Raw genomic sequence first — 16473 nt, forward strand, 5'->3', positions numbered from 1 at the left:
ACTCTAATACTTTAATTCTCCTTCTGCTTTTTCTGCTTAATCAGTATTCAAGCCATGAAGTACCTTCTTGTCCGAGAGGCCTGACACTGTGTCAATGTACTCCTCCTGGATCATGAAGGCAGCCAGGTTAGCAGTGTAGGAGGCCAGAAAAATGACAGCAAAGAAGGCCCAAATCAGCACCATGATCTTGCTTGTGGTTCCTCTTGGGTTCTCCACTGGCACAGAGTTGTTAAAGACAATGGCCCACAAAAGCCAGACAGACTTTCCTATAGTGAAAGTAGACCCTCCAGCCTCTGTCCAGAAAGATAAGGAAGAAAAGAAGAAATTAAAAAGAAGATCTTTCAGTTTAAAAAGAGCAGTTGTAACACTATATTTACTTCTAGGAAGTGATCCAGCCAGTACTCAGCACAAGTGTATTCACAGGCATCTGTAAATGACGTGGCTGACTCAGATTAAACGCGTCTGAATGAAAAACAGCCTCGGAGCATATGAAAAAGGAAACCTTGCAGATTTTCTTTTGACAACAAACCTCATAAGGTGGCGCCTATACGTTACGTAGATGGCAGATATCAATTCATCTGCTACACGATCAAACAAACCACCTGGTGCAAAAACACTATTCAAAAGGACTCAAACACTCCTGCCTTTACACAGCGGGAATAAAGGAGGCAGGAAGAAGAGAGGCGAGAGTGAATAAGAGGGATATATGGGAGGATGACAGAGGAGTAAATTTATGTAGAACACAGCAATCATGCAGTAAAAGAGGCGAGCCAGGCTGGGTATTGGACCAAGGCATCAGGCATACTGAATATCACAGGGGTACAAACTATGCTGCTGAATAATAAATGGCTTCTTCGGTATTGAGAATACTTGGAAGGAGTTCAGTATACTGTAGGTATAATTTCCTCTTTGCTACACTGACAGCTAAAGATTCATGGCAGCTGATTCAAAATACACATCGATTTTTTCCCCATCTAATGCAACAGCTAACTAACGAGACAGCGAAAAACAAAAAAAACAATCAGATGCTTTCATAAGATCATTGTGACTAAGATTTTTTTTTTTTTTTTGAACCAGTTTTCCAGGAGTGTGTTTAATGTTTCTTCTTTTGATCCATTTTGATCCATTTCATTTTGATCCATCTTCAACACTTCACTGTCCCAGTCCTGCATCCCGCCGTGCCTAAAGTCAGCCACAATTGTCCCACTGCCAAAGCGTACTAACATTAGCAGCCTCAACGACTACCGACCAGTTGCTCTAACACCTGTTATAATGAAGTGCTTTGAGAAACTGGTCCGACGTCACATCATGTCCTGCCTGCCACCCACACTCGACCCGCTCCAGTTTGCATACAGAGCTAACAGATCAACTGAAGATGCCATTGCTACAACGCTCCACACCACCATCTCTCACCTGGAAGTGCAGGGCCGTTACGCCAGGCTGCTCTTTGTTGACTTTAGCTCTGCTTTCAATACGATACTCCCGGACAGACTAATAGATAAACTGCTGGAAATTGGACTTCCTTCCACCACCTGCCGCTGGATCAGAGACTTCCTCTCAGACCGTGTACAGAGAGTTAGAGTGGGGCCTCATCTTTCCTCAGCCCTCAGCCTCAACACCGGCTCTCCACAAGGCTGTGTACTGAGTCCCCTACTGTACACTCTGTACACACATGACTGTGTTAGTTCCCACCCAGACAACACAGTCATCAAGTTTGCAGATGATACCACTGTGGTGGGGCTCATCTCAGGGGGAGATGAGACTGCATACAGAGCTGAAGTTCAGAGGCTGTCAGATTGGTGTGCAGACAACAACCTGGACCTCAATACCACCAAAACAAAAGAACTGGTAGTTGACTTCAGAAGGAGGAAGTCCGAGCTGCAGCCTGTCAGCATCAACGGGGAGTGCGTGGAAAGGGTCTCCAGTTTCAAGTTTCTGGGTGTGCACATAGACACAGACCTCCAATGGAGCTCTAACACCTCTGCGGTCTTAAAGAAGGCCCAACAGCGTCTCCACTTTCTGAGAATCCTCAGAAAAATGGACCTGAAGAAGGAGCTGCTGACCGTCTTCTACCGCTGCTCCATTGAAAGTGTGCTGACATATTGCATCGGTGTGTGGTTCTCCAGCTGCACCACAGCACACAGAAAGGCACTCCAGAGGGTCATCAACATGGCCCAAAAAATCATTGGACATCCTCTTCCCTCCCTGAAGGACCTGTACAGCACTCGCTGTCTCAAGAGGGCACGCAGCATCCTACGGGACTGCACACACCCAGGACACCGGGTGTTTAAGCTGCTGCCGTCTAGCAGGAGGTTCAGGCTGCTGAGGTCCCGAACAAATAGACTCAAGGACAGCTTTTACAACAGGGCAATAGCCCTGATCAATGTAAATAGCTGACCTGACTGGATACCTCCCTGGACTTTTTAGGGGGAGGTAACAATGTTTAAAACGATAACAATAATATTTATATTTATAACAAGGTGCAATAATAATTAATGTGCAATAATAACAGTGTGCAATACACATACACTTATTCTTCTTTTTTATACTAAGTTAATATACTGTGTTGTGTTGTTTGTTACGTTGTGATGTGTCATATCGTGTCGTGTTGTGTTATATGTAGTGCCGACGTAGGACAGTTTTTCCAATTTCATTGTACTACTGTACTATGTATGACTGTGCAATGACAATAAAGACTTATCTTATCTTATCTTATCTTATTTGGCAACAGTGATGGACTTCACAGAGATGCATTAAACACAGACAGCTTGGACTCATCACTCACTCTTGCCGGTCTGGAGACTGCGGTTGTAGCCTACGGGGCTGAAGAACTCAAAAATAAAGACAGTCACAGCCACGACGGTCAGGCACATGACAAACATCATCACCCACACCGCTGGACTGTAGGGCTCTGTGGAAAAAAACAAAAACATGCACTTTTTTGTACTCTTATTGCATTATTAAATTACTGTAACTGTCATTATCAGTATAAGAAACAAGAATGTTTCATAAATCTAGCCCATAATGGAGACTATATATGCAGAGAAATAAAAACCACTGGAGCAAATATATTCTCCAAAAGCCCATAAACACACTCTCTTCTCTTTCTTCTTCTTTTTTTTTTTTTTTTTTACAATCATCTCAATGCAGTCTATAGGCCCATAACACTATTCTCCCGCTGGAGCCTGGAGTCTGCTGACGGAGTGAAAGTAAAAGTTAAGAAGACGTGAACCTAAGAAAAACTAATGGCTAATCTTGATGTAAAGAACTAGCAACCAAAGGCTGGGGCGTGTTATGCAAACTCAGCGCTCCACAATTAGATTAGATTCTGTACATCAGCTACACGCCGCCCACAAACACAGCCTCTTACCTAAGAAAGCTGATGGCGATACAGTCCCATTGCTACGGGAGACCATGACACTGATCCCCGTCTCCACAAAGGGCACGGAGAAATCCACAACTTCTGACCTCTCCTCATTGATAGTCAGCGAGCCAATGGCCATATCCGCCCGCTTGTACACCACCTAAAGGGGGACAAACAGCACCGCTAAGAAATAAATCGGCTGTAATTATGAGTAAATCGTGTACCTGTTACAGCTAGACAAAGCCCATCCTTTTCGGTCCAGAAGGTTTTCAGGTAAGGTGCTGACAAGTCACACCTTGACCCTTTGTACATCATTAAACTTGCCTGCATGAGAAACTCGGTCTTGTACAAATACTGAACACGTGTCTCTTCAGCATCCCTTTAGCATACAAAATGAGTTAGGACGCTTCTCAACCCTGCCACCATCTAGCAAAAACCTGAAAACCGCTGTGTCCGCTGATTGTATGAGTGAAATGTTAATCTACATTAGACATGGCACATTCGCTCTTCAGAGCAAATCAGCAGAAAAATGAAGCGAAGTGGAAAGCAAAGCACCCTCCTCTCAACTTTGCCAAGTCTCTGGATTACCTGATCAAAGAATGGCCGGCTTTGGAACATCTGATCAAAAGACAGACATTAGTTTGAGAAAACAAAATTCGCTTGCCCTTTTGCATGTAAAAAATAGATTCGACAGACGGGCTCAAGTTATAAATGATAGAGCAGGAGAGCGCAGTGGAACTGTTTTGGAACCTGTGACAACTGGCGTTTGGCAAGTTCCCTCTGGGACAAAGATAGAAACAGCAGGGCGCTTCAATGAAACAGCAGCTCCCGTATCGATCTCGGCTGGTGTGTGAGGATGTGTGCATGCTTTTCTGTCTGTCTGTGCATGCTTCTTTTTTTTTTTTTTTCATTTTCTTGCCAGCATCTCTGTATCTTTACTTGATGGTGGATGATGAACTATATTACCACGAAAATATCAAGGACTACCAGCTAGGGGGTATCTGACAGAGTGTGTGTTTGTGTGTGCGCGTTTGTGACTAAGGATGTGTCTCTGCAGATAACACACTGTCGGGACGCGTTTGTAGGAGAGTGAGCTCACTGCATGTGTTACACATTATGCTTGTCCTTCTAATTTGTTTAACCGTGAGTTATTTTCTCTCTAATACAGTATGCGTTCTGTTTTGTGTGTGTGTGTGTGTGTGTGCACGCCTGCTGCAGTGTGTAATAAATGACAGCTGTCTGATTGCTAGCAGTGGTTAAGTGGCCATAACTCTCACAGCGATTGATGTGACACTTAGCGTTTAACTGGTCACCCAGGACGCGAGACCACACACTGAGGAATGCTACTACTTGACCGAAAATGCAACTCAAATATGCAGAGGCACACACACACACACACATACACCCTTTTCACACATGCACAAGTGATACGGGAGCGACATTGAGAACACATTGCTCACAAAGGCAGACAGGCAGAACCGGGAGCTTCCACGGGCTTACAGACACACACACTCACAAAGACTTGCCTCTCCAATCATGCCGTTCCAAACCCCATCAATTTTCTTCCCATGTTTCCCATTGGTCACTAAGTAAAGATCGTAGGTGAAGCCGACTATTTTGGCCAATCTCTTGAGGATGTCAATGCAGAAACCCTTGCAGCACTGCTTCATTGGAGCCACACCCTCATGGATGGCACTATGAAAAAGACACAGCATAGAGAGTAAAAGATAATAGCAAAAAATAATCATAGTAAAACTTTAAAGGTGAAAATCTTTAAGGAAAGGTAAGGAAAGGAAAGGAAGACAGTTGGATATGGTCACAAAAACGGAGTACTGTGGCCAAGCACTTGTTGACAGGTTTGATCGACCTGTGCAGGATAGGTGCTGTCATCCCTTCAGAAGCTGATGAACCATAAAGCTCCACTGTGGTCATATCTGATTCCAGACCCCTGAGTCATTCCACTGATCCTCTGGAGAGCAGTCTGTTATTGATTACGGCCAGGGAGTGAAGAGACCACAGTTTTGATAGGTGACTGATGTCACCTCAATTGGATGGCATCATGAGAGCTTAGGAACTCCATTCCAAACACTAGTAAATAAAGCAGTCTCTAGTACTCCTTTCAATTAGATTACCCTCCGTTATTTCTTTTCCCAAAGTACCACCATCTTTGAAATGAAAGTGTCCAAAAATAAGGTATGGAAAAGATAATCACATCACATACATAATAAAATACGTGAGTTATTTCTTTTACATTTCTCCCTCTTCCTTTCAAGGCTTTCAAACCTGGCATTAAGGGGTCGTCTGCAGGGAACTGAGTCACGGATGCAGGTTCCAGATGCAGGGTCTGCAAGCTCTACAATGACAAATGGCCTTTCTTCCAGTGTGACAACACGCAGGTGCTGGGCATCATCGGGTGGTTTAAGGAATGGCCCGTAGCGGGACCAGGCTGGGTACCGTAACCTCAGCACGCCATTCTCCCACCAGCCTACCTAGGGGAACAGACAAGAGAAACATTAGAGGAAGTGCAGTACTCTAGTGCAAAAGACCTTTAGTTGTAATGATAAATAAGCACGTAATCTTTCCCATATAGATTAAAAAGCATTAGAAAAAACTTAGACAGGTCATATTCACATTGTCTCAAGACTTGTTAGAAAGTAATAGCTAAATTAACTTGGATTAATGTTTCAAGTAATTCAAACGAGCGTTTTCCAAATGTGTAACAGAATCAGTTTGTGTAACCATTTTTGGAAACAGAATGTTCACTAATCTCAGAAGATAATTTGGCTCAAACCGCTGCTATCTTTAAGGCTTTTTTCAGGCCCATTTCTGGGGTTGTCTTTTTCACCGATCTGCAAGAAAGTTGGAAGCAAGGGCTGATTTTAATCTTGTATCTGGGCATCTGGTTGAAAGGCTGATAAAAATGTGTGACCTTGGCAGAGAAGCAAGAGGTGTAAGATGGCAGTATTCCAGTTCATTCATGAGTTATCTCAAATTAAGTCTGGATTCTGATTGGCCAGGAGGGTTGAATTAACCTTAACAAGTAACAAAATATTTCAGAGAACTTTGTTAGACTCACTCTCTTTCCCATTTACTTTATAAATTTATGTGTGTCCATGTGCATATAATCTGCATTAGAAATTCAGAGTATTTCTGTTAGGCTGTGTTTTATGCACCTGTGGACGTTTCCCAGTAGCACTGTGAAGTTTTCAGTGTCTGACTGAACACTGTGGCTGTACCTTTCTCTGAAATTCACGACCGAGTTTCATTCCTGTCAGATCATGAATTGTTATTAACTTCCAGTTATTGGTCTGCTTTGCTTCTTTCCTGGACTTTCCCGAGATATCTCTCTGATGTCTAGCTGGCTTGAGGAGGGGCATGGAAAGGACTTCTCATTCAGAAAATACTGTTTATGCAGTTTAAGACGAGATTTAATAATGGTCTGCGCTACAGCTGTTTAAAAAGCTGCTGCTGGTATTTACTAAAGGGGGGCAGTGTTGATTTTCCAACTGAACAGAGATGTTTTTGTGGCTGTCCATGTATTTGTTGTTCTCTTTTAGAGGGCAAAAAATTGGGACTATTCATTGAGGCATAATTAACTGCAAATTATTATTAGATCCCAGTCCCATATATTTGTCGTCCTCAATCATACTGGTAACTTGATCACAGAGGAAGAATCCCAGTACAAGTTACGCACATTGAGGTGCATATATTGGTACACACACACAGCCACATTGTTTTTAACAGTGAGCAGAGCGGACTGCAGTGTTTTAGGACCAAATGGTCACATTTCCACACACAGACTAATTCACAGTAAAATAGTTTCTGCATGTCTTTTCTCAGCAGTGGTTTTTAGAGCACCTTAATATTTAAAAAACAAACACAAACACAACAAAAAATCATACTGAAATGTTGGTCAAAAATAAGTATTGGCTGAGGGGCTTAGAAATAATATGCCATTTAAAAAATAATTTTTTTAAAAGAAAGAAATAATACGCTATCTGAAGTTTATAATATTTACCTCCAGACTAAAATAAATGCTCACAATTATGCACGCGGCACAGTAACAGTAACGTAGGTGGCGTTCTTCTTCTGCAGGTCAACAGTTGAGCACATGTGGTAGAGAGGTTTGTAAAAAAAAAAGCAAGAAGCTGAACTCTAGCTGTGTTTTAACAAGATGGCGCCTTTACATTCAGTAGTTTGTGAGAACTACTATTGAAAGAGACTAGTTCATTATAAAAGTGTCTAAAGGCACAGGTGGTACTACAAATATAATTTTATGTGAACACTTACTATAGAGTTTTGATAAAAATGTTGAGAATCTACTGGGTTTTTTCCCCAAGTATTAAAAACAGTCAACAATTCATTTTATATAAAAATGGCTGTAACTGCTAAAAAATTAATGCAAAATGTTTGTAAAACTGTCCCCCTCAGTCCTCCTGTTTCTCCTCGTGCTTGAGTTTCTGTGTCTGTGTTCATGGACGGGACTCATTGCGGTTTGCCTCTGGCTGAACGCACCTGCTGCCAGGAATGGAGTGTTAGTGAAAACAATGAGGAACAACCCGTGCAACTTGCACAGGCCGACTCTCCCTCGCAGAACAGCTCTCAGCTGGCGAGTGCCTTTATTTTGGAGTGAAAGGACATTTCATTTATGCCTGTCCTGTGTGCCCAAAAGACCACGCTCGCAAGTAGTAGTAGGGATACTGGCGAGCGAGCAGTGAAATGGCTCAACCCTACCTCATGTTCAGGCTCATGTTTCCAGCAGAAATCATCTTAAATCATCCTCTCATTCTCTCTGGCAACAACTCAAAACAACTTTGTCTGTCTTCTTGAGGCCCCTCTCACTCCTCTCGAAGTTAGTCACACCTGGTCGAGATGCCATAACCCAAACATAGACTGGAATAAAAACCAGAATGTCTCTTTCAAACATTCGCTTCAGAGTCTCACTATGGGCAACGCTCTCCCAGCGTTGTCCTCAGAAGCCTCTATATCAGGGGTGTCAAACTCCAGTCCTCGAGGGCTGGTGTCCTGAAACTTTTAAACGTGTCCCTGCTGCAACACACCTGAATAAAATTAGTAGGTCATTAGCAAGACTCTATAGGACTCAACTGCATGCTGGCAGCCAAGTTCTATAGAGAACTTGCTGATCACTATCTGTATGTATCACAGTTATTTCACTGTTAATAAATGCACTCGAGTTCACCACTCTAAGTCCTGCGATTGGGTCCACTCTGCCCAGTGTTCTTCACAAAAACCCCTTGAATTAAAGCTCAAAGTCTCCACTTCCATCACATATCGATGGCTGGATCCACTGCTGTGGTTTGCAGAAGTTATCTCTGTCCAACAAATTATGGACCTAACTGTATGTATGCTTGTATGAAGTAATAGAGTACCTATCACAACCAAAGGGCAGAGCATAAAAACGATCTCAGAAAGCCCTTCAACAGAGACATGTTTATTAAATACACTTATATCTGTAGTTTTTGTTGGCTTGGATGTTTTCTGAAATCCTTGTATTACATAAATAGAAAAAAAAGACAGAAAAAACAATCCAATGCAGCAACCACACAAAATAGTGGCACCAGATGATTGCAGCTACAATGAAGATCTGTTTGACAGTCTCAATAAAAACTGAATCTTACTTTGTGAAAGGCTGTAATCATATTTACTGTTAATAACTTGGATGCTGCGCTTACTCACTCTGTTTTAGAAAACCGAGCCTTTAATATTCACTGTCATGTGGCCAATCTGTGGTTGTGCAAAGGGTGCAGCTGTTACTCACATATGTTTGTCAAATCAGACATTAAACTAAATAAGAACATTATTCATGGTAATGGTTCTGAGTAGAATGAACCAATTAAAATCCATCTCCTGGCATTGATTAAATCTGCCAAAACTCACCTCTGTTCATTAAAATGACAAATTTCATTTCCCCCCTGAAAATAAAGCCTTCATGTCTTAAAATGCCTTAGATGCAACTCTGTGCTTTTAACTTATTTAATTAACATCATTCCTCAGCTAACTGCCTGCAGACCCTCTCCACTCACCCTCTGCATCTGCCTTACAAATTCTCTTATTAAATACATCGTGGTTTACACAGCCAAAGTCCATTTTTTGTTAGAGTTGTTTAGTAGAGTAAAATGTGCTTAATTTATAAATCAGGATGTCCAAAGCACATGTTGTTTCTGTGTTTCAGAGGAAAGACAAAACCAAGGTTTGCATCCAGTTCCAGGAGTACACTACATGATGCTAAGGCTTAGTGTTAAAACTAAACAAGTTTGCAATCACAAATAAAGCATTTTGATGGATTAACTCTTCTTGGGAAGCTTGTTGACGACTTAAGTAACGTTATCCTTACTTCACCTGTCTTTTCTCTGCTACATTCCTTGTGTGTCTGTTGTCTGTTTGTAAAGCAGAGCATAGGAGGAGGACAGGTGAGACACTTGTGGTGAGCAGAAGACTCACACATGCCCTTAAACAGTATCACCCTTCACGATGTCATTTATCAGTTAATATAGTGTCTTTCTGATGTTATACAAACTTTGCTCTGATAAATTAGCCAGATGCAGCAAGTTCACAGGACTGGTTTCGATCGGTTTGTTGCATGTCCAGCCTCAACTCTGACTGGATTTTTTATTTATTTATTTTACTCATGATCCGACTACCAAAAATAAATGAATGACTAAATAAAACACCATATGAACAAGGTTAAAAACTTGACTTCAATCAGAGGTGCCATTAAGTTTCAAATAGAAGGAGGGCTTTACTGAGATGGGGCTAACTGTGCTGAGCTTAAATCCATAGACATTTTGGACATTTAACAGCCTGGAGCCAAAGTTATGCTTTCATTTGACTTTTTTTAATTTAAAAAAAAACTGGCCCTAACATTTTATTTTTGTTTTGATAATCTTACATGAAGCTATGAGACCAGATTGTTCTGTCCTCTATCGACCTGAAAATGTCTATCAAGCATCTTTTCACTAGTATCATCGTTGTCTCCTTCTCTTAGCATTATTTATAGCAATGCAGCCGGGATGGACTGGATGCCTCTGCCTGGGTGCCTGGGATATTCACACTTCTTAAGCAGCACAAGGATGAACCACACCCAGGAACAGTGAGTTTATTTGTGAAACTTCCTCTACCGGCCTCTCTTGACAATTCTCGGCGTGATCACCCAATAAAAGTCACATCACAGTGTCGTGACAAGTGAAAAAGACACAACATAATAGAAAGTGCACATGGAAACTGTAAACACATGCACAAACAAGAAGATATGCCGTTAAATGCACACACATACACACACGCGCGCACACACACACACACACACACACACACACACACACACACACACACGTGCGCGCACACACACACACACACACACACACACACACACATAAAAAAAGATAAGAAATGAAAATGTGAGTGCTTTAGCAGGCCAGTACTGTAAAGTTTGACAGCTTTGTGCCACCTTCCTGTCTGTATAATGCGAGCACTGGCAGAGAAGAGGAGGCGGTGACAACAATGACTGTATTTCGACAGCACTTCGACCAAGGCTCCACAGCAGACATTCAATCAAAACACACTCAGGAAACGCAGAGAAAACAGACAAAGCTTATGGGAGAACACATTACTTTCTACAAGAAACATCCCCAAAAGGCAAAAGCGCAAATGTCCGAAAAAGACCAGCCAAAAAACGTAAAAAATGAAAATTGCTGAATATATTCATAAGTTCGGGAACTGGGAGCCACTTTAAACTCAAACCTTCTTCTTTAGCAGTTCTGATTGTCATTAATAAAGGTTCATTCTAGTAATCTGTCTCTCTGTGCTTTTCTCATATGTGAAACGAGCCGCGCAAAAGCTGGACAACCTTCAGTACTAGTCTGCAGTGTTTCAGCGTACTAAGCTGGGTGCTCCCATGCTCTAGGTAATGGTGCAGTCATTGTAAAGAGAACATTAAATATTCAGGGAGAGCCAACAGCGTGGATGTGCATAATAGGCAGATGCAGGCGTCTTATCCTTATTGAGGGTGTGTGTGTGTGTGTAATAAGGATTGTGCAAGAAGGGTGTAGGCATACTCTATGCTCTCTCATTTGTGTGCACATATGTAGATGTCTGCATGTGAGCTCTAAGCATGTGTGTATGTGGGCGAGTTTCGCACCCTGCGTTTGCACAGAGTCGAAGGACCAGCGCAGGAGCTTCTAATTGAAAGGGATTTGAGGGATATGGCAGGAGTCAGCATGTTACGACATGCTGAGACTGGACTCTGGTGGGCTGTTAAAACCAGCAGGAGGCTGAGAACCACCAATGTGTGTATTTGTGGTTGTGTGTAAGCGTATGTTGGTGCATTGCTGTTTGTATTTGTGCAGAATTGAATCCAGTCGCAGAATTAATGTTCTGAGATTTTTGTGTCTTTATGCATGTGCAGTGTGGGAAAGAAAGGCAGGTGTGTGTGTGTGTGAAAATGAGCCTCGCTCTCTCTCCTCTGACACTGACGAGGGGAAAATCCCAGCGCATTAAAGGGAAAACATCCCCAACAGGTGACAAGGCTTCGTATTAAGGATTCCTGAACAAATGCTGTTTTATAGAATATGCATGACACGCCAGGCGTACAGGTGCTCGGTAGATGTGCACACAAAACAATGGTGAGGCTACAATCAGATGCAGATGAAGCCCAGAAACCTTCAGGACTATTTAAGTCTGATTTTCACTTTATTTTAGAAAAAAAAAAAAACAAATCAGCAACTATTAGTCTAAACAACATCAAGAAATCGATTTCTGTGAATGGACAAAGAATAAAGTAAATAAACATGTTTAACTGCATTTTCATTTGAATAAAATTCTCTTATAGTTCTACTTATTTTCTCTTATACATATATAAATTTACACATATATAAACACTATTAGGATTGCTCTAAACAGTCAATTTCTTCTACTCTAGGACCTGGATGACATTAAAGATTGAGGATATTTTAATTACACTCCTGTCGGGCACACAGTTCTAGTCTAACTTGAAAAGTTTGTTCACCGCTCTGAAGTACTCATGAGTTTTGGAGGTTAAGCAAAAAAAATAAATAAATAAAAAATAATAATTCATCAGCTAGAATACTTTACATTTAACTTAAGATGTCGTTTCTTTTTTTAAGGCCATCAACAGACAAAAGTTGCACAGACTGTATACTGAGCTTTGTTTGTTCACAAAGCTCAGTATACAGCTGGATTTTAGCTTCATTAAAGATAAAAGACAAAGCGTTTCATCTAGGGGAATAGTGAGTGAGAATGGCGAGATATAATTAACATATCACTGAAATGTTGATCTTAATGATCATACTGAATAGCCTGTTAATATACTTTCTGTAAAAACAATGGGAATATTTCAGTGTAGCTTTACTGAACCTTATAATTCTGATAATTCTATAATTGCAGCTGTTACTACGTGTATAAAAATGTTCAATCTCAAGTATGATCGTATGCAGACACATAGAAACATCAGTCATCAGCTACATACACTCACTATCCACTTTATTAGGGTACACTAGCTCAACAACTCCTGCAAATATCTAATCAGCCAATCACATGACAGCATCTCAGTGCATTTAGGGACGTAGGCATGGTCGAGACGACCTGCTGAAATTTAAACTAAGCATCAGAATGAGGAAGAAAAGTGACTTGAGTGACTTTGAATGTGTCATGGTTGTTGGTGCCAGAAAGGCTGGTGAGCAGAAACTGCTCATCTACTGGGATTTCCCACACAAACATCTCTAGGGTTTACAGAGAATAGTCCAAAAAAAGAGAAAATATATCCAGTGAGCAGCAGTTCTCTGGGTGAAAATACCTCGTTGATGCCAGAGGTCAGAGGAGAATGGCCAAACTGCTTCGGGCTAATAGGAAGGCAACAGTAACTCAAGTACCTACTTGCTACAACCAAAATATGCAGAACAGCACATCTGAAGATACAACAGACTGAACCTTGGAGCAGATGGGCTACAGCAGCAGAAGACCACTCCTGTCAGCTAACAACAGGAAAGTGACGCTACAATTTACACATTCTCATCAAAATTAGACAATAGAAGACTGCTCTGATGAGTTTTGATTGCCACGTTTGGGTGGTAGCGTCACAATTTGGCATAAACAACATGAAAGCATTGGACCCATCCTGCCTTGTACCAATGGTTCAGGCCTTTGGTGGTGTGAGAATATAGGGGATACTCTCTTGGCAAGGGTTGGACGCCAACTGAGGATCATTTAAACACCACAGCCTACCTGAGTATTGTTGCTGACCATGGGGAGCACAGTGTGCCCATCTTCTGATAACAAGCTACGTCCCAAAGCTTAAATAATCTCCAAAGTAGATTCTTGAATATGACGATCTCAATCCAATAGGAATGTGAGCTCATGAATGCACATCCAATCTGCAGCAACATCATCATAACATGAAGCAAAATCTCAGAGAAATGGTTCCAGCACTTTGATGAATCTATGCCACAAAGTATTAAAACAGTTCAAGAGCCAACACACCTGGCACCAGAAAGATGTAACTAATAAAGTGTCAGGTGAGTCCATTTATTTATTCCAAAAAAGGAGCTCATGATTAAATACTGAAATGTTTTTGCTGCAGTCCAATCTTAATTTTCATTAGATTCATGCTCAAATATAAACTAACAGCTGGGAACGGATTTGCAAAGTTACAGTTTTTTGTGGAATGGAATTGGTATTTTTTGGTAGGTTTACAGTTTGTTTCCCGAGCCGACACACCAGCAAGTGAACGAGGTGTTGCTCATCAGTGTCTGTTCTTTATGGGGCAAACAGAACGATGGCTTAAAGGAAAGGGAGCTAAAGCAGCTTGTTTCAGACAGTGGATGAACTGTGGGACTGCAGACCATGTTGAAGATAAATAGGGATTATTTTGAAACATGAATCATGCAACACTGCTCCTTTAGAGTCCAAGAATAAAACCTTTGCCACCAGCGGCCACTCAAGTCAATCCTCATAAACTCCCATGGCGATATGTTTCCATGCCCCTTTCCAACAACTTCAAAACAGCTAATTCAAGTCGCTAAACTGGAGCTCTATTGGTGCCTTTTGAAGCAATTTCAGTAAAATTATCAAATAATATGGCCTCCCTGTGGTCATGGGGGGAGGCCATTGTTGCTTATTGGTCAAACCAAAGAAAACCAAACAAAAAAACATGAGAAATGTTCAGTTTAAAGTGATATATATATATAAAAAAGCAGGAAATTTCATTTTAGAAGCTGGAGAGCGTGCATGTTTTGCTTAATAGGTGAATTCAAAAAATTATAATCATCAAACTTGAGGATGATTAGATGTTTGTCAATGCTCCGATCATTACAGAGTAATAAGTGTGTCCGTTCGTGCGTGTGTGTGTGTGTGTGCAATCTTGTTTGTGGTATTACGTGAATGCACTGTAACCATGAAATGAACTGAATAAGCAGCATTAACCAAACAGGCAGAGTACAGCAAGTGTGCACATTCACAAAGCGCAGTCAGATGGTCAGCAGCAGCAGCCAGCTTCTCTCTCCTGAGGCACCAACAGCGAAATCCTGAACTTCACATGAGCATGCACCTTTGTGACCTGCATATCTTCACTGTCAAGTTTATGTGCCTATTACTCGAACATGAATCTCTTCTACTTGCTCGCATACTGTAGAGATATTATTCATTTTGCTCAAATCAGCAAAAAAAGGTTGCTCTGGGGGTCAGCAGCTAAGAGCTTTTGTTTTGTTCCCTACTTGTAGTCTCAAGACTGTCAACAAAAAACTAATTATCCTTTTACACCTCAATAAATCTGCAAATAAAAGATTCAAAGAAGTTATGTCATGTCCTTACATCTTCCCATCCACGTCCAGGTGTCCACGAGATGACGTCCAGGAAGGGGTTGGCCAGGTAACCGTCACTATTAAAAGAGTAATCTCGACCACCAAGCGTGATGTTGCTGAAATATCTGCATTGAAGAGCGGCAGAAGGGGAGAGGACAGAAAGCGCATAATATCAGCGAATGAATTAACATTCATCTTAAAGATATGAGGAGAAAAGAAACGTCACTTGTGTTTGATGCAACAGAATGCCTGCCCTGCTCTCACTTGAAACTAAATCACAGATCCTCTGTGGTGACAGTCAGGGCTTGTCTGTTAATCAAATGTACAGACGAATGATCAGACACACAGAATTGTCAGGATCTTTGAAGTCAAACAACTGCTGCTCTCGGCATCGGCTGCGGGCTCTATAGTTTGTCTGGTAATCACGCAGGACAGGCTTTCTAATTGTCTCCTTATGTCATCTTGCTGGCTTCAAAACACAAAATATGAGAGCTTTTCTTTTTTTTTTCTGTAATGCATGACAGAAAGCTTCATATGGAACAGCAGCTTGTAGTTGCAGACAGTGAACAGCAGGTAGCAGTGCAAAAAAAATAGAAACGAAAACATCTTTCTGCTCTGTTCCTAGACATAATTTATAAACAAACAGAGGAGAATCCATTAATCATTTCCCAATAATTGCCTCACCGTTTGTGCTGAGGATCATTTACAAAAAAATTACAGCAAATAAACTAATCAATTTCATGTTTGAAAACTACTTAGAGTACTCTCTCCATACAATATTGTGTTCAATGTGCACATAGAGTGAGAATGACTGGTGTTATATATGAACCGGGGTAACCACAGCCACCTGAGATACCTGTTAAGAGTGTGCTGCTTGTGCGTTTGTACAGCCTACGAGGAATATATTAAAGCTAGTTCATTAATATACATGAGACATGGTCTGCTTGCTACAGATGCTGTGGTAATTTCGCCAACTCACAACTACACGCACCAACAACATCTATTTTGCATGGATGATAGCCAGCTCCAAATTCAGATATCCCTTTTGTGCCTGCTCTCTGACACTGAATTTACCAGCTCCACCCATATATCTTCCAGCTCATTCTGGCGAAGAACCAGACCTCCTTTCATAGACTAAACCATGTTCCATCTCTATTTCTGTTCCTTCCTATTTCAAAGATTTTGTCTGGAGCTTGCCAGCTGTGTTTTACCCTCCAACCTAATATTTCTCCTCCTTCCCTCCTCATTTCTCTAGAGCTTCACTCTTTCCCCGATATC

General features: G+C 41.4%; 1 protein-coding gene across 1 annotated transcript in view; it reads right to left on the reverse strand.

Annotated features, from left to right (window-relative positions):
• The window catches only part of grin2db (glutamate receptor, ionotropic, N-methyl D-aspartate 2D, b), a 35535-nt gene that overhangs the window by 13562 nt on the left and 5500 nt on the right, over nt 1-16473 (reverse strand). Inside the window, exons 5-10 of the mRNA XM_085365546.1 lie at nt 15206-15320; nt 5648-5853; nt 4891-5059; nt 3371-3524; nt 2786-2911; nt 64-293 (exon numbers count right to left, since the gene is read on the reverse strand). Coding sequence (XP_085221672.1) covers nt 64-293; nt 2786-2911; nt 3371-3524; nt 4891-5059; nt 5648-5853; nt 15206-15320 — 1000 coding nt within the window. The remainder of the gene's footprint in view (nt 1-63; nt 294-2785; nt 2912-3370; nt 3525-4890; nt 5060-5647; nt 5854-15205; nt 15321-16473) is intronic.

The sequence above is a fragment of the Diplotaxodon limnothrissa genome, linkage group LG11 (assembly GCF_057381915.1).
Source record: "Diplotaxodon limnothrissa isolate DT_005_m linkage group LG11, D_limnothrissa_male_GT1.1, whole genome shotgun sequence".
In the NCBI taxonomy this organism is placed as follows: Eukaryota; Metazoa; Chordata; class Actinopteri; order Cichliformes; family Cichlidae; genus Diplotaxodon; species Diplotaxodon limnothrissa.